Genomic DNA, 28,000 nt, shown 5'->3' with positions numbered 1-28,000 from the left:
CTACGTCTTAAATACACAGTTTATGTAGTTAGAAGACTTTTACGAAATCAAAGCCAAAACCCTTCACCGCCTCTGAAAAAGAACGATTTTTAAACAGAGAAATGCTTATGTTAACACTTTATTAATGGATAAATGCTATGATGAGATGCTGCTTTAACTTTTCATGTGTATACAGTTCACTGAAGGAAAACTAGCATCTCTAAGTGTTTCATAATCTTTGGAACAGTTTTCTGTATATTTGGCTTTGAGCTTGTTGACTCTCCATCCATCCACACTGTCCTTTTACCATTCTTCTGCGTTTTTGCGAAACGACTTAATGTCTTTTATTAAGTGACAAGGAGAACTGTCCATTGAGTTTTAGTCTGTGCTAGAGATCTAGACCATTCATGTCGTCTATTTTTATCACCATCTTGTAAGTAAGTTTAGTAGTAAAAAATAGAAAAGCAAAGTGCACTTAGAACATCATGCAAGTTTTTGCATGTAAAAATAGTCGAAGGGTTTGTTGTTTCTTTAGCATATTACTTGATACCTTCAGGCTGCACTTAAGGAAAACTATACAACCCTCAGACTGATGATGAGTGACAGGGCTTGTCAGATTCATCTTGGCAACAAGCTGACCCACTGAGGAAGAGAATAGACATTAAAACCTTACACAACTGGACTGTGTTTTTAAGGTTTCTATTTTGCTTTTTACGCTAACTTCCGATGTTGAAGAATGAAGCCAGTGCAGAAGTGCAAAACTGTGCAGTTCCTCTGGTGTCCCCCAAGCGCCGGCTCCAAACCAGAGAATCCCTAACAGGTCCCATGTTGAAATGCCCATTTATGTAGCAGAAACAAACATGTTTACAATCTGTTTAAAACACATTTTTTATGTTGGTCATTGATTGTAATAATTTTTTAATGAGCAAGAAGGTTCAAAAACCTGCCTCAGCTTCCACCTCTCTGTCTACAGCTAAGTTTATTGAAAGTCTGGTTGTGTTGCTCCACTGTGAGGCTCCAGTGGGTGACAACACAGAGACTATGTCCATGTTTATACAGTCCATCATTACTCTTTTTTTTAGTTTTTTTTTTTTTAATTGAAGTTATAATATTCAAAAATTGGCAAATACACTTTGTTGCACCTCTGTTAAGGTTTACTCGGTGCCAGGTAAAGCTTTCTGTGCTTTACTTTTTATTAAAAGACTAGTTGAAGACTAAGTGGCCTCATTTTGTGCTAGACTTACTACCAGACTATATTTTAGCAAGCAATTGCTCACTGACAGTTAAAATAACACAAGTTTTCAGCACTTTTGCTTTTGTTCACTTCCAAAGCCAAGAGGCTGCTCACACTTTTGTTTGCTTCTATTAAAGAATACATTAACATTCAGCAATCAATAAATGCGCTTTAGATAAAAGCTAACAATCTTGATAATTGTTGTTTTCACCGCAGTTTTTTGAAGCTGAGTTATTTTCTTTGATGCACTTAGGTCATAGATTTTAAGTGTAATCAATATTCCAACAAAATTAGTGAGTATCACCTTTTCAATTTTCCTTTTTCAAGACGTCTTTTTCATCCGTCCATTACATTGGCTTAAATCTGCAGCTCACTGATGTATAATGAATAGAGTACCACCCCACCACAATATTTAGAATATTTTATGTATAGTTATGCCACTAGGTCTGGTTTTACTCTCCTTTGATTTTAAGCACAACAGCTTTAGATGTGAGGATGAGAGTCGCATTTTCAGTTAAACAGAACATTTTTCCACATTGTTGTGTGATTTTTCTGGGTATTGATATATTCACATGATGTCACAAAACACTCGCAGTGCCATCTTTAGGACCAAGCTGAGACCTGAAGTGCTATTCACTATGCTGTGTATACAGGAGTTTTGGAGCCACGAGAAAGAAATGGAATTCTGAGAAGAGACTCGTAAAATTGAGATGATAAATTTTCAAATTCACCATTTAGTGTGTACTTTATTTCAAAGGGGAAGATGAAAAGAGCAGCTTTTTGAGTAAGGACTGTGGAGCGTCTGAGGTTAAACTTCACAGGTTTCAAAAGTTACTCATTGTCCAGTCTTTTAGCACATAAGCACCACGATGTTGTGAATTTCAGGATTATAATAGATTGAGCAAAAAAAAAAGGTGAGTCTGTTGTGCCAAAGGGTTGGTTAGGGTTAAAGCCTCTAACTGCTGTTTGGCCTCAGCTGTCAATTGTTACATCACGCAATAATTGATGTTTTTCAGCCTACATATATTATCCAAAGCTTGTTGTTAGAACTTTTTTTTCCCTTTTATTACGTTACTCTTTAATTTATGACCTTATCCTTGTTACTTTACTCATTTTATTTGAATAATTTGTAACTTTTTTCTTTAAGATCCCATTTTTTTATCCTTCATAGGGCCATAATCTTGTGAGCAGACAACCAGACCTGCCTCTTTTACTAACATGAATATGTATATCTTCTAGATCACATTAAGCTTTCTTACATCTACATGGTGTTCATATATTAAACAAAAGCCTGATTGTAGATCCGTGAATTTGTGTAACATTAGGTTTAAAAACTGTCTTGAAAAATGTTATAACCATAACCTTTTTATTTCACTGGTCTTATGCCATGGCCACACCGGACGCGAATTCACAAAGATGCGCGTTGAGATTTCATACGAAGTCAATGCAAAGATGCATTTGGGCACAGCGCTTATGGAGTGTCCAGTGCGTTTGGGGTGTAAAACGGCTCTACACTCGAGTAAAAAATATTGAACTTCCGACTCAAATTTGTGTGAGGCTGTGCCGCAGTAGCCAATCACCAATAAGTAAGTTCTGTAAATATTTGTTACCAGCTGGATTTGCCTGCACGGGCCATCACTGAGTCGGACTGGAGTTTTGTCATAAAAGATGGAAGAGCCTCAGGGACACCTCCCTGAAAGAGAGGAGGAAGGAGCAGGAAAAAAGGAGCGGGGCAGGAGCAGAGCCAGGGAAAAGATGGAAGTTCTCTGCAGTCCTCTCTTTCTTCAACCCCTTCATTATCCCCAGGGAGACCTCCGGGAACATGGGTCGGGGGTCGAGGATGAGGTCGCAGGGAACAGCCAGGCAGGGCCAGTGGAGGTGGATTACCAGGGAGAGGCAGCAGGGCCCTCAGGGATTGAGTGTAGAGGTTTGTTGAGAGATGATTAGCACACACATAAAGTATTGCCAGGGCATCATCGTCAGCAAGTCGCCCCTCAGCTTGTCAAAATAGTCCAGCGTCCAGCCTCAGACGTTTGCGCAGCGCAGTATGTCGAAGGCGTGACGCATGTTTAAATTCGCCAATTCGCATCCAGTGTGGCTGCAGCATTACACATCATGAGGGGACACCCCCCTGTGATTGAGGGGCCGTGGACAAAATTGATATAAATTTATAAAAATGCACATTTTCTGATTTCCTGTGACTTCAGTGAAGTCACCAAGAAGTAAATGGGACTCTAAACCTTGATACTGAATTTATTTAAACCAATTTGCTCTCTGTCAGCAGAACAAAATTGAGATCTATGTCTCACTATCCTGTCACGGTCCTAAAGATGGCAGCAACAACACAAAAGTCACGTGACTGAAACCCATGAATGAACTTAAGCTCAGTGATTCCTTTTCATGACTTCACACCTTGTGTGTGCTCTAGTAAGAAGGTCTCAACACTGTTTATCTGCAGTTAGCCAGTCTGATGCACAGATGGAGCAAAGCTAATGTGGGATGTTACTCTAAAAGGTTAAACAATGAACTGAGACTACACATAGTCTCTAGTTTCAGAAAGGGTTAGAGATCCTCACCCTTGCTGATGCTGATTAATCATTTTACTTTCCCTCTTCCTCTCCCTTTCTCATCACATTTGGCACAGTGAGTTTATAGCACCACCACAGGTCTGTCTGGAGAAAGATCTTGCTGTTTGACGCTTATTCCCACAAACTCAGAGTCACACCGGTGTCTTAGCACCAGGTTTGAGCCCAGCTCTGCTGCAGTCCTCCACCTCCTCGGTGCTTCGGGGAGCACAAGGAGGAAGCAGAATAAACCAGGGCATGATGGAGCAGATGGTTTCTCAGGTTATCTGAAAAGCTCTGCCTCATTATTCAGTGGCTTATTCCAGGTTTTTTTTTTTTTTCACTTATCCGTCAGCTCTGCTTTCGTCTCTTGATCGTGTCCTATCCTTTATTGCTACTCACGTGCCGCTGCTTGTCACTACTCTTTGTGTTTGCATACTTCTTTTATGGTTTGTTTGAACCTATCAGCCTGATGAGTGGGGTTTACAACATACATATAGGGCAGTACAATAAGAGCCACACACATTACAACCATTACACACATTGTGTGAAAAACTAGTGCACAATCCTCTAATGATTAACCTGTCTGGATTGTTCCAATGCACTCATCTCTAAATGATCTAAAGCTCCAGAACCAACAATTTCAAACTCTTACAGCTCCTGTTGTATCTCAGGCCTGATTATCTTTTGGGAATGATGCGTTTTCTTTTCCACACTATCGTAGGTAATTAGACTGTCACTCGCTTACAAAGACCACGACTCTAACTGTGGGAGTTCTTTGTCTGCCACCTGTTACTTCAAAGCACCAGTCTCAGGTTCACATAGCAGGAGCAAAAATAGACTCAGAGATCACAAACTCTCTCTCACACACACACTCACACTCACTCACAGACAAAATAGCAAAAGAACTCAAATCAATGGTTTCCTTTTTGTTGCACAAACTCTTGTACCCTTGGCCTCAGGTGAAGAGGGGCTTTAGAGCGAAGTCCTTTCTGCATGTAGTTCCACTAATAAGCACCAGTAGAGTTAAGCTGGTCCTGCTGGTCCTCCCTCCGACACTCCTCACTCCTCAGTCCCTCAGTGTAGCAGTCATTAACTGGTGGCAGTCTAGTTCACCTCGCAGCTCCAACGGGCCAGGCAGCCTCAGGCCTGTCTTCTGGTCCACACACCAGCACTTCCCCCGCTGGCCGTCACGTGCAGGATGACACTGTGGGTGTGAAATACACATGGAATATTCTGGTTACATAGGCTGTTTCCCAAAGCCCAGGTACCTTGCCTTGCCTTGTCTTGGAAGGCAGTGCCTCCGAAGCCACTTCCTTCCAATCCAAGGCAAGTGTCCTGCCTCGGCTCAAAAGGAGATGCTAATGGAACAGCCTACAAAGGCATATTTTGGGAGGAGCTCAGATGGCTACAAATATTGTCATGGCTTGCCACTTTTTTACACTTTTTGCTTTTTTATTGTCACATCATTGACACTCTGAAGGTGCAGCTTCTCAGTAATTATAGTTTCGTGAGTGACACACAAAAGAGTTAAGTGGTGGACATGGTATAAGTTGTTATTTTCAGAAGTGTATTTTGTTTCTTACATTTAAATTGGAATTTACCACGCGCCTCCGCTGGTGCGTCTTTTCCTTCCATTTTTTTCCTTTTTTGTAGGTTCACGCGTTGCATGTTGGGTATTTATAGCCATGGCAAGGCAGCGAAGGATACACCTGTGTATCCTTGGTCAATTAGCCACATGCTAACCAAACGGAGGACATATACCTCCGGAGGACATGAACATTGGAACAGCACTTGGGCAGCGACTGATGATGTGGATGCCTGCCCACGCCCACATCAGACCAAGACAAGGCAAGGTACCTGGGCTTTGGGAAACAGCCATAGTTTAAGGTGTCTTCTGGTTTCTGATTGAAGATAGCTTGTAGCTACTACTGAGAGTTTTGTGCTCAGGCTGTGCTGAGTTTAAGTCTTTGGCTGCATCACTTGGTGGCTTCAGTCACTACAGGTTGAATATTTGAGGTTATCTTGGGAGTATTTTGGTATCAACAGTAGATGAAGTTTTTGGATTGATATGTTATCTTGCTGCTTGTATTTCAAATTTTTGTGTTAACTCGGCCACTTGTGTGTCTTTGGTGGCAGCAGTTAGCTTTGTACAGAACAGTTAATGCCTATGAACACAAAATGGTCATAAGCTTGTAAAATAAGTTTATCATCATGAGGAATCATGACCATCTAAGCCCCAGAGTGTACCCTCACTCATTGTCCATTTTCTGGTAGATTTGACTAAAACTTAAAAATCTTCAAACATTCTTATGATCTACAGATGAACTGTGAGGATGACTTGAAATCAGACTCTTAAAACACAAATACATTGTAATTCAAGGTTACCTGCAAAACCAAGATTATTTTTCTGAAAAACTAAAAATTGTTTGACATCTCCTGCAGATCAGTGAAATCCCTTCAAGCAGTTCTGCTTTGGCTTTACAATGAATCCTGAAAGTATTCAGCACTTCACTTTCTCCACATTTTGTTATGTTGCAGCCTCATTCCACATGGAATAAAACATTTTTTTCCTCCAAATCCCACACACAACAATAACCCTACTGACAACATAAGAAATTGGGGGGATTTTTGGCAAATTTATGGAAAATTACACAAGACTTCACATGTACACAAGTATTCTCAGCCTTTGCTCAATACTTTGTTGATGCACCTTTGGCAGCAACTACAGCCTCAAGTCTCTTTTAATGTGGTGCAACAAGCTTGGCTCATCCATCTTTGGGAAATTTGGCCCATTCTTCTTTGCAGCACCTCTTAAAGTGATACTCTGGGATGGAACAAGTTGGGTCCTATCACAAGGTTTAGGGCAGAAATTACCCCTACAGCAGTGTTTTTCTGCAGCAGAAGCCCAGAGAGCTAACACCAAACACCCCCTCTCTGCTCCTCTGCACTCAGACGGGGCCATATTTTACTTGACCAAAAACACAAATAAACGGACTCCCACCGAAAAAATCTGATATCAGTCTGCATTCACACTTTATTTAGAGAATTTTACTTTCACACAAAAACACCGCTGAATAAGGCTCTAGTTCTCATTGTGTCGTAAAACAGTGCTACCTCTGCTGCAGAGCCACAGCTGGCTACGAGGCACTCGCCGCTTAGTGTATCAGTCTGCGTGAGGCGTGCCAGATATAAAGAAACGCAGGTAGTCTGCCAGAACGAAGAGACACGATGAGAACTAGAGCCTTATTCAGCGGTGTTTTTGTGTGAAAGTAACGCGCTGAAAATTCTTTTAATAAAGTGTGAATGCAGACCAATATCAGATTTTTTTAGGTGGGAGTCCGTTTATTTGTGTTTTTGGTCAAGTAAAAAATGGCCCCGTCTGAGTGCAGAGGAAACCAGCAGAGGAGCAGGGAGGGGGTGTTTGGTGCGAGTGCTCTGGGCTTCTGCTGCACAAAATCACTGCTGTAGGGGTAATTTCTGCCCTAAACCTTGTGATAGGACACAACTTGTTCCATCCCGGAGTATCACTTTGAGCTCCATCAGGTTGAAAGGGGAGCGACACTGCTCAGCCATTTTCAGATTCTCAGGTTTTCATCCAGAATGTCTCTGTACGTTGCTGCACTCATCTTCTGTTCATAACTTCGTTTATCTTTCCCCTAATCCTGACCTGTCTCCCAGTTCCTGCCGCTGAAAAACATTCCCACAGCTTGATGCTGACACCACCATGCTTCACTGTAGGGATGGTATTGTCCAGGTGATGAGCGGTGCCTGGTTTCCTCTAAACATGACGCCTGGTGTTCACGCCACAGAGTGTCTTATCGGGGCAGAGAATTTTCTTTCTCATGATCTGAGAGTCCTTCAGGGACCTTTTGGTCTCCAGGTGGGCTGCCATGAGCCTTTTACTAAGAAGTGGTTTCAGTCTGACCACTCCACACAGGCCTGATCGGTGGATTACTGCAGAGATGGTTGTTCTTCTAGAAGGTTCTCCTCTTTCCACAGAGGACCTCTGGAGCTCTGACAGAGGGACCATCAGGGTCTTGGTTTCCTCCCTGACTAAAGCCGCGTTTCCACCAGGCAGTCTGGTTCAGTTCAGTACAGTTTGGGACGGTTTGGGACAGTTAAGCCTGATCCCGTTTGCGATTCCACAACAAACTGTGCCCTCTCGTGGTAGGTGGCGTGTAAGCCGAATGCCGCAGCTGTTAAACAATAGCGTGACGCTGTAGTAGTTTACCCCGCTATTAAATCCAACAAAGAAGAAGAGCGTGACACAGTACAACAGATACAGTGCATTTTGTCCACTCTGTGATTGGCATGTAGCTCTCTGTTACAAAGTGCAATCAAGCTTTGTTTCAGAGAAGTCTGTGCGCCACCAGGAGAAATGCAGCCGTTGTCAGGGTAAGTGACAATTCTTTTAACCAATCAACGGTCTGCAGTGTGTTGCTTCACCTTCCGAGAGCGGATCGGTTCAGTCTGGCACCCATATGGAAGGGTCCCAAAAAAGTAGGCCAGCTCGTCTTGGTTTTTTGGGATCTTTCTCGTGATAAGTCATTGGAAACGTCGCAAAATGCGTGCGGAACCGAGACGAACCGAACTGGTCTGCTTGGTGGAAACGCGGCTTAAGTCCCTCCTCCCCTGATCGCTCAGTTTAGATGGGGTCCAGCTTTAGAAAGAGTCCTGGTGGTTCTGAACTTCTCCCATTCACAGATGATGGAATCCACTGGGCTCATCGGGACCTTCAAAGCAGCAGAAATGTTTCTGGACCCTTCCACAGATTTGTGCCTGGAGACAATCCTGTCTCTGAGGTCTACAGACAGTTCCTCTGACTTCATGCTTGGTTTTTGCTCTGATATGCTCGGTCACCTGTGGGACCTTATAGTGACAGGTGTGTGCCTTTCCAAATCAGGTCCTACAACTGAGTTTACCACAGGTGGACTCCAGTAAAGCTGTAGGCACATCTGAAGGATGATCAGTGGAAACAGGATGAACCTGAGCTCCATTTAGAGCTTTGTGGCAAAGGCTGTGATTACTTATGTACATGTGATGTCATCGTTTTTCATTTGAAATAAATTTGCAAAAAAGGAAATAAAAAAAAAAAAATTACACATTGCGGGGTGTTGTGTGTAGAGTTTTGAGGTAAAAAAGAATCTATTCCATTTTGTAATAAGGCTGTACCATTAGAAAATGAGAAAAGTTAAGTTTCATGAAAACTTTCAGGAGAGATTTTTTTATGCAGTCTTTGCAATGTAGTAGGTTTGTGCAAAACTGAGCACGAGAAGAAATGTTATAGACTAGTTTTATGATCTTAAAAAACAGTTAATGCTTTGTTGATAGATCATCATTCTCCCAGATGACCTTTGACCCAGTGTTTAAAGACCTTCAAAGCCTTTTAAAGTTTTTAAAACTCTCTTTATGAGGGGTTGGGGCAGCATACATCCTGGCACTTTGTCATGGCTGTTTTTAAAACATCAAATTTATTTATTTTTCCTTGAATCTGAGCTAAAGTTTTATCATCTGTGGTCAGTAATTCTTCCTTTGTTGGGACATAGTGAGAACTCAGCAGAGAATCAAGAAAACTCAGCAGCACTTTGGTCTGCTCTCTGCTGTTGAGCAACACGAACTTAATGATAGTCGCTGCTCGTGATTTTTTCCTGAAATGTTGACTCGGCATCCAGTGCACACAGCTCCACAGACTCCTGCAGATGTAAGGGCTTTTATCAACTCATTATAGTGTTGACTTATTCTGCAAATAACAGACTGATCAGACATTTATACACTGATTACCAGGATTATAGTTTGAACTAACTTTTAAAGCAGTTGAAGTTATTTACCAGTATGGTTCAAAGGAATTCCTGTAATACTGTTTTTGTGTGTGTGTTTTGAACTTTTCTCTAATGATTTACAGTTTCTAATAACCTCCAAGAGGAGTTAAGAATCTCAGAGTAACTCAGCCATGAAATGATTCCCAGTTGCCCCTCATGACCTGTTTTACTTCCCAAAAGGTTTTTATCTGAGTGCACTTTTAGTTAAACAGTAAACAGATGCCGAGGAATGTGAGCAGACAGAGAAACTTTAACCGAGTTACACAACCATCATAACTCAGACTGTTGATGACTGCTGCTTTTCCTTTTATCACCCACTCTGTATCTGCTGCGCTGATTGCTCGACGCACACAGCTCAGAGAGCAGCCTTATCTCGGCCTGAAGGCTCTTTCATTCTCTCAGTCTTATCGGCATAGTTGCCCAATGTCGCAAAGTCAAACAAGTAAAGGGATCCAAAAGCTAATTGCATCCATCGCGGCAGTAAAAGGATTATTGTCCTACAGTTTTAGGAGAAGCCACTTTACACATGTTGCAACTGTTGATTCCTGAGGTAAATCACTTTGTAATGCCAGATGGAAAATAAGACCTTGGCTTTAGAGTTGATCTTGAACAAGTTGCACAATAATTTATCGGCTGCAGGCATGTTTTGCGTTTGGGCCCACAGATTGCTGCTTCAAAGAGAACTGTTTAGAAAATGAAGACGGGCATTTTTATTTGTTTTGGCTAAAAAAGAGCCGAGATTCACAGTTCACTAGCACACACAGCCAAATAAAGGTCTACTCAGAGACTAACTCGATAAAGCTCAGAGCAGTGTGTGTGTTTGTGTGTGTGTGTGTGTGTGTGTGTGTGTGTGTGTGCTTGAACTCACAGACCTGTTTAGCGTGGAAGTCTCCGTTCTTGTCGCAGTTGGGAATGGGGATTGTGAAAAGATCATCGTGTGTGCGGCTGTTTGATGCCAATCTGTCCAATGCCCTCTGCAGCTCAGCACGACACGGAGCCTAGAGGAGAAATCGCTTTTTAACGGATGTTTCATGTTCACAGCAGAAGAGATTCAGATATAGAGATAAGAAGATGTAAGAACATTTATTTAAAGAGGCTATGTTGTCTCATGTGTTTTCCTGGGATTAAGACTCCATTTCCCATGAACACTAGCACCTACTGTCATGAGGACATGGCTCTTGCTAAGGTGTGCATTTGTTTTGAAGCAAATGAAAGATCTGATCTTTTTTACTCTACTTTTCTTTGTTTAAGACAACTTTTCTTATATGCAAAGCAATGAATTAATGTATTTATTTGTTGTTACATGGAACTATTGTTTGAAATATGACGACAGTTAAACTTTTTAAACTAAGTTTCTACTGAGGTAAGGACTCACGGCCATATTTAGCTCTACTCACAGCCCAGTGCTCTGAGACAAATCTGTAACATTAGTAAATCCTGGTTATGTCCTACCAGTGCTCATCTACCAACTCCAACCTCACCAAGCAGAGCTAACATAACCTCACTCTTCATTTTATTGATAGACTCTCAAGTTAGAACAGACCACTGCAGAATAACTGCTGACTGTGGGTTGGAATCAACATTATCACTAACAGTTTAGCCTGTGTTTTAGCTCATGCTCCATCACTCCTCTGTTGAGCTTTCTTCTCTGACCTCCTTTTTTATTTTTGACAGTCCATCTCCATTGCCCAACATCACTACTAAATAAATCAGAGAAATTCTTTTCTTTTGCTTTTTACTGCCAACTTTGGGTTCTTTGTGTTGTAAATTGATTTGTGTTCTTCCAGCTGGAAGTGAGTCAGTTTTCCTGCAGAAACATCCAACTCACCACAGATACCGAGGAATATCTTTAAAAACAACTGATGTTGATGCTGATACTCTCATTTTAAAGTTCCTGTGAGGGCTTTCAAAGTCATCTTGAAAAAGTCTCACTTCTAAACATATACCTGATTGTAAGCCGTAACTCAAAATGAGATTATCAAAATAAAGACCTAATTTAGTTTATTTCCTGATGCTATTTCTCAGTTTACCAGGTTGATTTACCTTATGTCCAAGTACCCATTACAACACCACACTGTCGGTCAAGACTTTTGAGCGATCTGTTTGTGCTAATGTTCATTCCAACCCACAGTCAGCCTAACTGTCAGACAGAAAAAGGACAGAAGAGCAGAAGAAAGCTAAACAGGAGAGAGGTATAGCCCCAGCTAAAGGCTAACACAGGGGCTAAACTGTTTGTGCTCATGTTGACTCCAACCCACAGTCAGCAGTTATTCTGCAGTGGTCTGTTCAAACTTGAGAGTCTATCAATAAAATGAAGAGTGAGGTTACGTTAGCTCTGCTTGGTGAGGTTGGAGTTGGTAGATGAGCTCTGGTAGGACATAGCCAGGACTCACTAATGTTAGACGTTAGGGCCACATCTCAGAGCACCAGGCTGAGAGTAGCACTAATCTTAGCTGGCTTCAAAACTTCACAACAACCTGAGTTTACAAAGTTTGACTGTTGTCAACTTTCAAATAATAGCTTTAATAACTGTAAATAAATACATTACTTTGCTGCTTTGCATCCTGGAAAAATTGTCCTTAAAGAAAAGTGGTATTAAAAAAACACACACCTGGGAAGAGTCATGCTCCAATGACAGTAGGTGTAAGTGCTTATGGGAAACAGAGTCTTTACCTTTGAAAAATACATGCTTTTCTTGATAGTCCTCATTGCCCCTTTCACTTGTGGAATGTAAATAGGGGAATATATAAGAGGAAAACTATCTCGAGATCAGAAGTAAGGTTCCCACAGAGCCTTTCAAATAAAGAAAAGCTGAAAGGTAAAATTCAGTGTCTTAACAAGTGACCAACTGAAAGCTGCTGAAACAAGCTTTACTTACGTTTTCACAACAAAGACTTCCAAGAATATGCACCAGAATTAACACAACCTGCCATTTCAACATATCAGCCAGTTGTTCCTAAAATCAGGAAGTCTGGGTCGTCTAAGGTTTGGAGTTTTGTAATAGAAAATGTACAGTGACCTGGACTTTCCAAGGTGGCCAACACAAGGGAATCTAAACATGAATCTGTTGCTTGTGTTTGTGTCATAGCTGTGCTATCCTGTAACACATTTCTTTTTAAATTGATGAAATAAAACGTTGCTGTTTTTAATTTACAGGGATGTTGTGATCCCACTCTCGCTTGTAAAAATAAGAGCTAATTGCATGTTGATGTCAATCTGCACCTGTACTTTATTTCGCAAGACCGCAATTAAATGTTACGGTCTGTAAATAACTAATTTGTACAGTTTATTACGTGACTGTTACGCTTGTGGCTTTGGAACCATAAAGCCATAATATAAAACACCTGCTGGGGCGGAGGAATGCGCTGCAGAGCGGGAATGCTTGGGTTTTTTATTTTCTGTGAAACTGATAAAGATGTCAGAGGATTGTTTCTCTCACCAGCGCCGCCTTGGTCTCCTCCCTGGCTGTGTTGCTTCTCTGATTCGTGGATTTTGGAGGGTGCCGTGCGAGAGTCTTCTGTATGCAGCGCTTGTCCTGTGGACTGCACCGGATATTGCTGTTGTTCGGGTGCTCGGGGATGATCTCATCCTGCCTCTCCATTACTGGAGGAAGGAAGGGATATATTTTAGTTCCATGAATTCACCAAAAAGACAACAAGGCATCAGGGCTGCTCCCTGGAAAATGCACACTGGAAAAAACTGAACTCTTATCAAGTGTTTTTGTCTTATTTTCAGCAGGAAATGTCTTTTTAGATTTAATATGAGACACATTTAGACATTTTTTTCTGGGCTGACCCGTTGAATGTGGCTCATATCAAGTATAACAAGACAATTTTTTAACTTAAAATAAGACAAAAACACTTAATAAGATTTCAGTTTTTGCGGTGCAGATTCAATCAGCATTAATGTACGTTCAGAATCAGCCCATGATCTGTTGATTTACACTTTTGTTTGAATCATTGTATTCAGGCTAATTAAAGAAAGACAGAACAGCTAACTTTAAACTTTGAAGAAGCATCTTTAAAATGGCTCCTCAGTGTCGAGAAAACCCGATGAAAATCTCTTTGTCTCTAAATCAGACTGTAGTGATGATAAAAACTGGTAAACTGGAAAGCTTTTGTAGAACTTTGCAGCATTAACTCACAAGATAAAAAGTTAATGACAACCAGACATCCGTAACATGTTATTGTGATACAATATTGATGTGACCTATAGACCAATACATATATTTAAACGTTATTCTGCGTATAGAGAAACTCTGACTTTCTGATTTTTGCTGCTGAACTGAAAAAGAGCAACATTTTGTCAAGGAAGCCAAATTTGACTGGCTTACATGAGCTTGAGTCAGAAACAGCCCAACAATGTAAATAAAAGTTGCATAACTGTCTGTCCATCAACTCATACAGTGGGAAAATAAGTATTGAATGTGTCAACTTTTTTCTCATCACATTTATTTCCAAAGCTGCAATTCAAACAAAATTTCTACCAGACATTGGTATTAACTAAAAAAATCCACGCATGAAAAGAAATCTCAACATTCAGGTCCATAAATAATGATTATGTGGAATTAAGTTGTATTGAACACTCCATGGAAAGGCTGTATACTTTGGCAAGGAAATGCACCATACCACCTGAAACCTGTCAGTAATTATTACTTGAATTTCCAATCAGTGCAAACCAACATCAGCTGGGCTAAAGCAAATTGATGATCCTATAAAAAAGGTCGTTTTTTTCACCAAGCAGTTAAATACGATACACCTCATAATAGGTAAAGACAAAGAGCTCTCTGAAGACATTCACAACCTACCTGATTGTTGCTCAGTATCAGAATGGAACTGGTTACAGACTTATATCAAAGCACCTGAATATTCCTGTCTGCACCGTTGGGGCCATTATTTGCAAGTGGAAGAAGCACCACCTTACCATCAACTGGCCACGCACAGGAGCTCTTTGCAAGATTTCTGAGCAGGGAGTCAGAAAGATAGTCAGAAGAGTACTCAACGAGCCAAGGACTACCCTGAAAGTGCTCCAGAAAGACTTGGAGGCAGCAGGTACAATTGTTACAGAGAAAACAATAGGTAATGCACTCCACCGGCATGGTCTCTATGGACGCTCAGCCCACAAGACTCCATTCCTCAAGAAAAGGCATGTTAAAGCTTGTTTAGAGTTTGCCAAACAGCATCTTGACAAGCCTGTAGAATACTGGGAGAATGTTGTCTGGTCAGATGAGACCAAGTTGAACTTTTGGGCTGTCATACTACAAACCATGTTTGGAGGAGAAATGGCACTGCACATCACCCAAAAACCACTACACCAACAGTGAAGTTTGGAGGTGGAAGCATCATGGCATGGGGTTGTTTCTCATCTCATGGTATTGGCAAACTTCATATAATTGACAGAGCAATGAATGGAGCCATGTATGGGGAAATTCTTGATATGAATCTGCTGCCATCCACCAGGATGATGAAGATGAGACGTGGCTGGACCTTCCAGCAGGACAATGATCCAAAATACAAGGCAAAGTTGGTTTCAAAAAAAGAAAATAAATCTGTAAGAATGGCCTAGTCAATCACCCGACTCAAACCTAAGTGAACATTTGTGGAAAGAACTAAAGAAAAGGGTTCACCAGAGGGCACCAAAGAATATTCAAGATTTAAAGACAATCTGTGCAGAGGAATGGGCCAAAATCACACCTGAGCAGTGCGGGCGATTAGTTAAAACATACAAGAAGCATCTGGAAGCTGTCATTGCAAACAAAGGCTTCTCTACTGAGTATTAGATAAGTCTCAGTTAGCTTGTTCAATACTTTTTTCCTGTTTCATCGTACTTAATTCCATATAATCATTATTTATGGACCTGAACGTTGTGATTTCTTTTCATGTGTGGATTATTTGAGTTGATACCAATGTCTGCTAGAAATTTTGTTTGAATTGCATCTTTGGAAATAAATGTGATGAGAAAAAAGTTGACGCATTCAATACTTATTTTCCCCACTGTATCATGTTTGGATGTTGTAAGCCCAGCCAGGAGCGCCCTTCGTTGCTGCAGTGATCAACCCTGGTGTCAGACTCTGAGCTGGTGCTCGTGGCCTTCTACATAACATGGCATCCAGCTGAGCGTGTTGAGATGTAGGCTAAAAATGAGGCCAGGTTAACCTCAAGGACACAGCGCTGTGTTGGCACTCTGGGGGGTAATCTGTTCTTCAGCTGCTGCTTTCTGCTCCCGCTGCACCGCTGCAGCCGTGCCACGAGCTCTGAGGCTTTTCAAACGATACCACCCCTGTTCAGCCACCCTGTGTACATTTTGGTCTGTGCCACATTCACCTTTACGTCCCTATAATCCTGAAGCTCTGCGGCCCTGCAGGCAGCCAGCTGCTTCCTCAGGAAATGCCCCCCCTTTCCTCCTTATCCTCCATCCCTCCACAACAACCTCAGTCTGTGCCAGATGGAGGTTGTTAGAGGGTATTTGCACTGTCACAAATGGGCATGACTTGATGTGTGTGCTGGTTGGTGGTTGGGGGGTATGAGATGGATTGATTAAAGGTTGTGTGAGTCTCTCTTTATGCGCCTGCATGTTACCTTTCACCTGTGGCTCGTAAGACTTGGCAGCACGTTGTGCTTTCTGCTCATAACCTGTGGCATTTTACAGACTGGCACTGGAATCAAAGCGCTTTAAACTGCAGGTTTTAGCTATTCTCACTCTGATCACTGAACCAAGCCTGGGCCCTGGTTTATATCTAAGGTAACTGCCAGGCATCCACTTAATTGTTGTTGGCAAAGAGACAATGAAGGTGGGTCAGGAGCCTCCTGAATCTTGTGCAGCCCTTTCTCAGGTCCACAATGCATAGTTCAGGCCCTCCATTGTCAAACGGTGACTGATTTCCAGGACTTGGAAGGTGAACTTCACAGACTGTCATCTTGCTTTGCTTGGCTTGTCTGAGGGGGAAGCGTCTCTGGCCTGTTTGTATTTTTAGTCTGTTGCCGTTGAGCCTTGCTCATCAGCACTTTCTTCCACCAGAGCCAGCAGGCTTTCAGCTGTTTCCTTTTGTTCCAAGTTGTTCTTTCTCCTCTTTTGCCGGTTCACACTTTTTTCGATTCCACCCTCTTTCACAGCGCGAGCCAAAGTGATTAAAGTGGGTCAGGGGTGGCATGTCCTGTTTGCTACCACTGCTGTTTTCCATGGAGGAAGTTGCTACTTCTTTGTGTGGTTTCATACGATTTGGATCAGCAGCTCTTGGCGTTTGAAATATAAAATTCCTTCATTGCATTACCAGACCTGGTGATGACATGATGCAGTGCTTTGGCAGTCACAGGTGTGTAGGAAAGATAAAGATAGGTAAAGGAAGAAAGAAAGATGTTTGGACAATCAGAAACAGTCTTTACTTGTGTTTTTTAATCTTTTGGTACTCTGAAGTATGCGTTAACAAAGCAAACATTTAGGTTGGCAAGGAACACTTTTTGGGCTTGAGAAATGACCCAAGTGTCGTGTTAAAAAAGTTCTACAAATTCCCCAAAATGAGAAGGTTTTGTCTTCACTTCAGTGTCCATCCAAAAGTCCACAACTCACATGCTACACACACATATATCGGGTCGTTGTGTTGTTTCAAATTCATCTTAGTCAGATAAATGTAGTCCTAGGCCCCGTTTACACCACAAAGTTTCATCCGAAAAAAGGCCAAAACACAGTAAAACAGAGTGAAAAAAATCTGTGTTTTTACGGAAACACTGAGGGACTGAAAACGCAGTAGTAAGCATGCCAGGCCTGTAGTCGGCGCTATAACTGTCTTGTCCAGAAGCAGTTTTTGGTAGATCTCCACCAAAGTAGAGTTGAGCAGATCTTCTGGTTTTAAGAGCAGAAGTGGAGCGACAATTACTCATTTTGTATAAAGACAGTCAGCAGATTCAGCAGATTGAGCAGCACAAGATAACAACAAGATAGTCCATGACGATCGCAACAACGGTACTGTTGGACTGTTGTATACGCTCGTGGGAAGTGGGGTGTAACGTCATTGTTTCCATTGAAAACGCTGACTTACTGTTTACATGGCAACGGTGTAGGCAGTGTTTCAGAAAAACTCCACTCTGGAGGCTGTTTTCAAAAGCTTGTGTTTTAGGTCGGCTGAGATGCCGTTTCTGTGTAAACACAAGGCCGAAACGCAACAAGACTTTTGCATTTCACCCTAAAACCATTATAGTGTAAACAGCCCCCTAGTTCGTAGTACTGACAGGGAAGTTCTCTCAGGTTTATGACTGGGGTGGCCAAACAGTTGACATTACTCTTTCTAAGTTTGGTCTGAATTATACCAGAGCAAACAATTTCCTTTCTTCCAGATGCTGATACCCACAACAGTTACATAATATCATGACGCGCAACCCAGTGTACCCCGCTAATGAACCCAACGAAGAAGAAAAACGCGACAGTAAACGAAGAACAACGATGGGAGACATGCAGAAATTCATCCTCTTAGTGATTGGCATGTGGCCCTTTGGCACAAAGCACAATCTAGCTTTGTTTCAGAGGAGGCTGTGTGCTGCCAGGAGAAACACAGTCACTCTCACACTGTAAGTGACGATCCTTTCAACCAATGAACAGACTGTAGTTTTGTAGCGCCACCTTCCGGGATCAGTTTGGTTTAGTTTGGCGCCCCTACGGGAGGGCCCCAAAAAGTGGAACGGCTTCTCTTGGTCATTGGGGATCTGTCCCGGGATTAGTCTGTGGAAACGGCGTGTGTGCCTTGCCGAGGTGAACCAAACTGAACCACTTGGTGGAAACGGTGCTTCAGTGAGACACAAAGAAGAAATAACAATGGCGGAACTTTTGCAATGTATCTAACTGCCTCCCCAACCACCTCTTCATACAACCATATGCAAGCGGTACATTAGCAATACCTCCTCCACAGTCGCCATGTTTGTTTTTTAATTCTGTTGTTAACATAAACTTTTGACTCTGGGCTGCCCCCTGATGGATGTATTGGTTAACAGCAATGCCAATGTAAAGGGCGCACAGACCTATGTGAGCAGCCACGGCAAAATTGTTAGAAAAGGACAGATACATTTTCATACATAAAGGGAGAATAAACGGGCCTTTGAAGCGAAATTATTATTAACAAAGATTTTCACATACACTCAGCCTCTGACAAGGAAAACAGCCAATCACAGCTCACAACTTTGAGGATGCCCCAAAGGTAGCCAATCAGAATCCAAGGGAGGCCAACGCCACCACCATCATCATGCTCTTAAGTGCAAATGGGTTCACTCCAATGACCAACAGATGTTCGGGCATCATGTTTTAGAGTGTGTGATCAGACTGGCAGGTACTGCTCGTCCTGTGATCACAGTCTTACCTCAGAGCAAACATTGGCCCAATGACTACAACACGTCCATGCTTTGTCTTTTGTTTATGTGTTTGTGAACTCTGTGAAACATTAACGTACGGAGCATCTCCAGCTTTCAGATTTCTGCGTTTGAGATTTTAAACTAAGCTGATTATGGAACTGCAACAACAGATATCCTCCTAAAACAAATATTTGCTCAGCCACATCGACAGAGTTCTTTCCTGTGGTTTATACTTCCACTACTTTAGAGGTTGGATGTCAGCCAAAGAGAGGCCGCTACATGAGACACTGGTACGAAAACTGTCATTGCACCCTCTGAAAAATCTTTGACAATCTCTCGAGTGAAATCGAAGACATGTCAGTCCTACACAGCAGCATGACCACAGCCCTGATACTTTAAAATGTCAGATGAGGGTCCTCTGTCTTCATTGTTGATGGTTTTTAAAAAACACACATTTTTAAACTTTCCATAAAACCTCCCAGGAGAAGCTCCAGATGTTTTGGCAGATAAGATTAAACTGTTAAGACAGATGATACTAATCTTCTAAAGAATTTCTAACATTGTTTGGTCTTTTTCTTAAACCAATTGGTAATACTACGTTTGTTTTATTTTTCTTTATTTGCTTCTGGCAGCAAGCTCAAAAGTCTACTCGGTTTATGACCAGTCCTCTTGAGTCAACACTGGAAGCTGCCAGAGTATCTGGACACAGCTTTCCAGGAAGGAGACTTCTATGAGTGAGTTAATCATCAGAGCTGAGTGCCTTCATTGAAAGATTTCAGGTTAACGTGCATGTGCTGAAAGAAGTCCTGTGAGTGGGTTTGTGAAAAGGCACAGAAAGGGTTAAAGGAGATTGTTATTAGTTAAAGGAATCCTGCAGCACTGATAAAAACAGACACTCAGCGTGTCCAGAGCTCCAGCCTATTTGGATTCACCCTTTTCTCTTTATATTTAATGTGGCATACCTAAAGGTACTGTGAGGCCTATCTGGACTCCGTTTCCCATGAGCACCATCACCCACTGTCAAAACAAGGTAATGTATTTATTTTTAGTTAGTAGAGCTACTGTTTGACACAGGACAGCAATCAAACTTTGTAAACTCTGTGTGTAGTTTAGTGTCCTGTTTAGTATTACACACAGCCCGCTGCTCTGAGAAGTGACCATAATGCGTGCAAATCCTGGTTATGTCCGACCAGAGCTCATCTACCAGCTCCAGCCTCACCAATCAGAGCTAACGTAACCTCACTCTTCATTTTATTGATAGACTCTCAAATTTGAACAGACCACTGCAGAACAACTGCTGACTGTGGGTTGGAGGAAACATTAGCACAAACAGGTTAGCTCCTGTTTTAGCTTGTGCTCTATCACCCTCCTGTTTAGCTTCCTTCTGCTCTGACCTCTTTTTTCTGTCTGACAGTCCAGCTCCACTTCTCACAATTACCACAAAATTAATCCAAAAATTGTTTTTCAGCAGAGAAAACACAGATTTATCTTCTCACAGCTTAGTCTTGACCAACAGCGTGGTGCTGTAATAGGGACTTGGACATAATGTAAATCAGCTTGGGGGAGCTGAGAAATAGCATTTAGGAATAACCTGTTTTAGGTCTTTATTTTGATAATCTCATTTTGAGTTATGGCTTACAATCAGGTATATGTCTATAGGTGATGTCATACTGACTCAGTGTTCATGTTGTAAAAGGATTCTGCGCTGGCTTAACCACAGATACAGAGAAGTAGCATTAACAAAGAACAGATTTTGATGCTGATAATCTCAATTTTAGATCCTAAATTATGAACAGGCAGACACAGACTTAAATATGTCTATTCAAACAGGAACAAGAGGTTTGCATAAAAGTGATTTTAAATGCATTTTCATGCAATCATAAAATTATAGTGGGCACATGAGCTGGTTTGATTTATGACCTTTTAGTCAACATAGAGTCAAAGTTCAGTAACAGCGAGGATGGTTTCTCCCTGCTTTGTACAATGTTTTTTTTAAAGATTTTGTCAGTCATTCTTGACTTGCTTTGACAACAAAAATATTTTCAAAATTTTACCATCAACAGAACTGGAAGGACATCATACTTTCTTATTGATAATGCTTTGTTGTTTGTGTAGTGAATGATAAAGTCTGTCATTGTACCCAAAGGCTGAGTGAGGATGTAGGTAGTGGACCACCAAGGCTTCCTGTCAGCTTTGTGTTTGACTTTTTTTTTTTTTTAGCATATTTCTATTAAGTTTTTTTTATTTTATTTTTTTGATAAGATTTAAAAGAAGTGAAACAAAGTTTCATGTTATGATAGACCTACATAACATCAGTCATTTTATACAACTGTTTAAGTCTCCCTCTGCTAGCTAAAGGAGAACATGCAGTTTAAGGTCTTTACAAATCACTCTCAGTTTTGGAAATGAGAAGCTATGTTGAATCCTTTTGAAATCTATGATTTGCTGGTGTATTCTGACTGAAAAGGTTCAGAGTTACATTTTGCTTTAGCTCTTTATTACCTCCACCTAGGAGGTTATGTTTTTGGAAGAGTTTGTCTGTGAACAGCATAACTAAAAAACAAATGAAATTGATGAAATTTTCAGGAAATGTTTAAAATGGGATAAAGAAGAAGTCATTCAATTTTGGAGGTGATCCAGATCATTGTCTGGATCCAGGTCTTTTTTTAAAGGATTCTTTATCATTGTGGGATAGGGCCATTTTCACCATATGTGTATATAACTCCACCATTAGTGGTTGGATTGCTTTGCAAAACAACACAAGACAAGGTCACCATAATTTCTGACAGATGTTAAAGTACGATCCAGATCCTGCCAATATTCTGGATACTAAGATCTGGAATATGAAATATGTACTGGGTCATCATAATTTCCAATGCTGTCAGGAAACAAATTATCGTACAAACCTGCAACTAACACCAAATTGTAGCAGACAGTCTGCTGAAAGGGAGTATAACATTAAAGTAAGACTTAAGGGTTTAGTCACAATATGCTTGGTGGAGGTCTGCGCTCTCTGAGTGCTTTTCTAGTTTGATTATTTTTTGCCATAGCAACAAATTGGTATAACAGAGTTCCCAGAGATATAAAAGACTGCAAAAAGTACAGTATTTGCTAATCTCTAGCTTTATATTCAACACAAAAGAAAAAAAGGAATCTGTTCTCCATGGTTTAAATTTCCTTTGAGTTTTTCGTACAGTCTAAGAATTCTTATTGACTTATTGTGGATGCCAGAAAACCAGCCAATGGAGAGCAACAGCAGACAGATTGCACTTCGCTGTAAAAACACTAAACAAACCATGGAGTTAGACTAGAAGCGTTGCTCTGGAAGTCGCTCAACACCCGCCTCTGGCTCCTCCAGAATTATAGAAAACTTGGCACAAGATCCCAGAGGCTTATATCACACAAACAGTTTAAACTTAAAATTTGCCCACAAGGCCTAAACACGGCAGTCTCCTGCTGTCTCAGAGACGTTAATACAAAAAAAGTTTTAAATATTTTACCTTAAGGCTTCAAACTTTGTCCCAAAACTGCACACACACACACACAAGGTGTAGATCAGAGACAGAAAAACAATCGGGAGGATGGTGAAGCCGTTCCAGATGGATCATCATCAGGATAAACATTATCCTTTACGCTGACAGGAATCTTCTGGATCAAAACATCGTGTGCGTGATTAAAATAAAACATGTTTTGGAAACTTAAGAGCAGAGCGAGGTTTTTCCCACATTCGCTGCGTCCTCTGAGGTTCAGGGTTTGTTCTCTTTTCAGAGAACGATCTTATTTTTCATCTCGATGGAATTTGCTACGAGGACATGACTGAGGGGACGTCATCTCAGCTCTGTTTGCCGGACTCTGTTACTGATTGTTTGGAGGATGTATTAACTTGAAGTCTGTGAGTAAACTCTGTCAAAGTGAGCGTGGGTAATCTCAACCATCCGTCTCATGTTGATGTTCTGGTACAACTGAATCCATCTATGAATAGAGAGGAACCTGCAGCTGCAGCGAATTAGGTCAAACTATTTCAGTTACATCATTAACATGAGTTTGACTGAACACTCTCGTGTTAATGTATGCAAAGCATCATGGATCCGACTGTGAGCAGAGGAAATAAATACAGCAGCATGTGGAGCAGCTCGTGAGGCAGTTCATCAGGAATGATACTTTCCCTTTTTAAAGTGACAGGCCTGAATTAGCTGTGATGACCGCTGCACAGCTATGTACCAGTTACTAAAAACAGCAGTTCATCAAAGTGTTAAGAAGCAGATCCATCCAGAGTTTGACATGTGAGCCCTTGGGGTCTTTTTGTCCTTCTTTCTTTAGGACTTTTTCATGTGCAGAACACTGTTGGACAGTTTATGTTTATCTCTCAGCTCCGACACCAGAGGGGGTCCCTGTCCAATGGAGAACAACAATTAGCTAATCTCATTTACTCCTGCACAAGAGCCCCAGCTGTACAAATGTGCTGCACGACCCAAAAAAGCAAAAACACAACATTAAGGGACATCTGCAGAAAGAGGTTTTGGAAAATCCTCTCTTGGCACCCTGAAAAGACATCCACGTCTTCCTGAAACATGCTGTGGACTCCTCGCTTGCAGGAGAATCTAGGTTAGCATGCTGCTTTCATAAAGATGTGTGTGGGGCAGTAAAACTGCCCAGACTGCAGGTCTGGGGACGCTTTCATTCATGCAGCGCCTGCAGCGCCTGCAGCGCCCGTAGGTGTAAGACTTTACATATCTGACATCTGTATCAGTTTGTACACAATATCTGTTTCACTGTCAGAGGGGAAGCATTTGAACACGACACCCGGCCAGGCCCGGCAGGAATGAGGGAGCAGATGCCAACATATGCATGACGATTGGTTCTAAGAATTAGGATGGAGAGAGTTTCTGAGAACTGGATATCAAGAAGCATGAAAGCTGACTTAGACCTTGACATAAGATGCCGAGCGGTACTTCTTGTTGTTGCTATGGAAATTTGGTGCAGGAATAGCCTGAGGGTTGATGCATTTTTGTGAGAAAGTCAGCAAAGAGAATCGACTGATAGCTCATAACTACTTCCATCCTGATTCGGCGTGTTACCTCAGCAACTCGAGGCGGCTCACATCTGTCCAGAATACAGATGCAGAGCTGACACTGTGAGCCCGATACCCTGGATCTGCCTCTATCCCAGGATCCTTTTCATTATGAATTCTCTAGGTTTTAAAATCCCTCTTCTATTTTTATCAAGCATGTTCTCTGTTGCTAGGAGTGGGGCAGTGTCAGACATGTATTCAGGAGATGCACCCCCTTCTTTAATAATGCATAAGTGCGAGGAATGCACCACAAAGGAAATCTTCTGCCTTTGACTGGAGTTGGTCTTTGCCCCCCTCCACCACACCCCTCGCCTTTCTGATTGTCTCTCTGCTGCCATTTGTTTACACTGAACATTCTTATACAGCAGATCTGAGCTGCTGCCCAGAAGAATTGATTTACAGTGAGATTTATTGGGCAGAGCTTCCCTGCTTTGTTATGACAGACTCCGGGGGTGAGAAGGAGTGTGGAGTCAAACAAAACTCTGTGCTCACATTACAGAACACCAAAAACAAAACTTATGAACTTTCCAAAACGTTCCATCGACTGCCGCCCCGCCCTGGAGAAATAAGGAGCCCAGACTCCCCCCGGTGCACTGTAACCCAGTTCTGGGACAGCTGATCAGGATCAAAGAGCAGGACTAATGTTCGGTGAGAACACCAGCTTTCCTCTTCTCTCTGATTCCTTTCAGTCATGCTATGCACCGATCTAACCTATGCTGGCCCTGCACCCAGAGCACAAGGCTCTCATTTCAGCTCTGGCAAACTGAGTGCCGATGAGCTCATCCTCATGAAGGAGCTGGACACGGTGGGCGATGCGCTCTAAGGCTTATTAGAGCAGGGAGGGGGCGGTGCTCCCAGGGCCAGGGGAAACAGATGCTGCATGAAGATGAGCGTCCGGGGAGTTTTATATTGGCTAAGCTGATCCAAATCTTTGGTGTTCTGGCACAAGCAGATCGCCTCCTGCCATTACCGGTTACTGTCTGGGAGCCCAGGCTCAGTGGAAGCAGCAGCGGCGATCCGGTTAGCTGATAATCTGGAACAAATGAAAGAACCACCTCGTCTTTGACACGTTATGACTATTGTCTCATATGGCATAATGGAAATCAGCACCACTCCCTTTGAGGAGAGCAGAGGAAGACAAACACGGAAAACTGTTTCCTCAGTAGGAAGAAGTGAACGTCAAAGCAGTGAACTGGAACTGGATACGCAGATAACACATCCAGCATTAGACATCCCACTGAGTGAAAGTGGAAACAGACTTTCTGCTTTGCACAAGGAGCTCTGCAACATAGACAGGAATTACAAGAGTGTGATAGAGACATTGACAGCAAAAGAGGAGTTCTGCAGCAGCAGGAGGAGGAGGAGGAGGAGGAGGAGGAGTGGGGGCGTCCATGAAAGAGAACCAAGTGAATTACTGATTGCAGAGAGCTCTAATAGCCCCAGACTGGCCACACTCCATTACAGTCATTTCATACAGCAGCTTTTATTACCTCCTCCCATTACACTCACACACACACACACATGCACATGCACACAGACTTTGACTGTTACGCCACGACAATGCATTTCACCGCCTGCACTGCACGGCTACCTGCAAGATCTCAGCTTAACATGATAAGGGTTGCTGGGAATTGGCTTTAACCAAACGCATGTTTCCTGCACTGAATCAGGCTGCACACACACGCGCGCTCACACACCCACCGCAGCTATCACCACAGCACTCTCCTCTCTGATGCCTGCTTTGCGTCTTACAGCAGGGCCCTTTTCTCAGCAAGCAGACGCAAGACAGCGGGGGGACTGTGTGCACTCTCCCATCAGGCCATGCGTGAGAAGCTGGTGTGTGTGCACGCTCTGGTTCGGGGGCTTAGCCGAGATTAGGGTAAACAAGCAGCACATTGTCACCCCTCACCTCCCCTGCAAGCCTGACCCTGCCTCGCTCAGGTGAGACCCAGGAGCAGAGACAGAAAGTACTCTGGTCTGCTGGGGTCCACAGTGCAAGGGCGGCACAGAGATGCTAGTCCTGGTTTGAAGTGACCTGGTCACACATTCTGTGCTCTGACGGCATCTTCACATAGAAATATGCAGAGATGTTACGCGTGTGTGTGTGAGATTAAAAAAAGAAAAGTGCCGAGTGTGAAGAGGTCAAACGTTTGACCCCTGGGCTCTCACCTGAGTTCTCCTCCACCTCTCTCTCATCCATGCACACCCCCTGCCCGTGCATCAGCGAGTGGAGCGGCCTCTCCACACCACGCGGCGGGTAGCAGCGGAGGCCTGTTCCACACCGTGGAGAGTAGACGCCACAGTGAGCCCCTTTGGGTAGGGCGCAGGTGGGGCAGCAGCCGCAGCCGGGCTCCCGCACCGTCTCCTCGCAGCCGTCCGGCAGTCGACAGGCGGCCAGCCTCTCATCGGAGCAAACCGGGCAGCGAATGGCCGTGTCTGACAAGCACAGCGCCACCAGCGACAGGGCGCCAAATACCCAAAGGCCCCAGGAGGACGGGGCAACCTCCACGCCGCGTCCCGGCACCATGGCAGCCCCGGCACCTGCACGCAATCCTGTGCCTTTGTGTGTGGTGCCCCCTGCTTCCCCTCTCCTCTCTGAGTGTGGTGCGGCTTGTGATGACTTTGTACCTCAGCAGAAATTAGACCAACAAGGAAGGTTTGAGAGGAAAGCTTTGTCCAGGATGGTCTTTGATATTTTCAGCAGGTTACTGTTTCAACTGCAGGGACACAATGCCTGTGCTGTCCTGACTCTCCGTTCCTCTTATTCAGTTTCACAGAGCAGAAACTGGAGCCTGCACTTGATCTGTTCGCCTGGCGAGTCTAGTGGTGATAAGAACTAGTTTTTTGTTATGTTGGAAGGTACACTTGCCGGCAGGATTATCCAACACTTTGTTCAGGTCAGTCTTGCTGTCCCTTCAAGTCCAGAGGCTCGTCAACCCTGAAATGAGGCTCAGAGAAAAGAATCTGGTCTACAAGTGTCCCAATGCAAAGCAGGTCATCAAAAGGCAGCGTTTTGAGTCACAGCTGCAGTTTCCTCCTCTTGCTGGTATGCAGTGCAAAGGACTGGCTCCTGAGAATGGCTCAACACGAGTAGCTCTCCTTGGACTTTATACTAGTCCATGGACACGCCTCTTTCTACAGTGAGAGGGGAGCTGAAAGGCACAGCGGAGAAAAGCCAGGCTAAAGCTCTCCCCCTCTGTCTCCCTCTGTAGCTCTCTCTCAGGCTTATATACTCCTTCCCTCACTTGTCGTCTTTCAGTCCTGAGTGCACGCAGAGAACAAGCAGCTGAATTATCCTCTCACTTGTTCTCACACACAGAAAACACTCGGTTCTTCTCTCCCTTTCCTTTCTTTCTTTTTTTTTTTAAATCCTTCCCAGCCATACCCTCCGACTTGTGAATTTCTGAAACTGTGCGATAGAAAAACAGAAAACAAAGAACACATCAGTGCTGTTGCACTTTAATCAACCCCAAATGCCCAACACACACTCATGTGCTCGCCTCAGGGGTCGAAAACAGAAAACAACCTCGTGCCTGCTCCCTCTGTGTCTGTTTATGTGTGTTTTTGCATACTTGTGCATCCAGTGGTCAGTCTGTGTCTTGGATCTCTTGCTTTTATTCTTTCTTTCAGAGCGGGCGGCTATAAAAGGCAAATGGACAGTCTGACCCCCCCTTCGTCCTTATTGCCGCCCTGCCCCCACAGGTCCTAAAAAAGCCTCCCACCAGTGGGATCGCTGGGATAAGTTTTAATAGTGCTTCATGCTGGGAGACTTTATAGCACATATGTGTGTTTGTGATCATGAAAGAGTCTGTAAATCAGCGTGTTACTTTGTTCTTGTTTGCGTGCAGCGTGTGTGCAGATATGCCCTTCACCCAGCCTTAAAGGTTTTGAATCATGCCTTTTATTGGTCGATGACTCTCCTTTTTTCCTGTGTTCCTCCGTTTTGCCATGGAAACCCAGCATGTATTGTAATGCCTTTGTGTGTGTGTGCTTTC

The 28,000-nt window shown here is 42.9% G+C and overlaps 2 protein-coding genes across 4 annotated transcripts in view; one reads left to right on the top strand and one right to left on the bottom strand.

Moving 5' to 3' along the window:
• LOC141799708 (zinc finger protein Aiolos-like) overlaps positions 1-28,000 on the top strand; it is a 57,008-nt gene that overhangs the window by 8,347 nt on the left and 20,661 nt on the right. The gene's annotated exons all lie outside the window — the stretch shown is intronic.
• On the bottom strand, positions 1,052-27,185 carry LOC141799768 (insulin-like growth factor-binding protein 4). The gene is made up of 4 exons (XM_074682127.1): positions 26,175-27,185; positions 13,039-13,202; positions 10,472-10,597; positions 1,052-4,984 (listed from the first exon to the last, which is right to left on the bottom strand). The coding sequence occupies exons 1-4, from the start codon at positions 26,530-26,532 to the stop codon at positions 4,847-4,849; spliced, it is 786 nt and encodes a 261-aa protein (XP_074538228.1). The 5' UTR covers positions 26,533-27,185; the 3' UTR covers positions 1,052-4,846.

This window comes from Halichoeres trimaculatus, unplaced genomic scaffold (genome assembly GCF_033239565.1).
Source record: "Halichoeres trimaculatus isolate MK-OKI-2021-1 unplaced genomic scaffold, fHalTri1.1 fHalTri1_scaffold_2, whole genome shotgun sequence".
Classification (NCBI taxonomy): Eukaryota; Metazoa; Chordata; class Actinopteri; order Labriformes; family Labridae; genus Halichoeres; species Halichoeres trimaculatus.
This window is presented reverse-complemented; position numbering and strand designations above follow the sequence as displayed.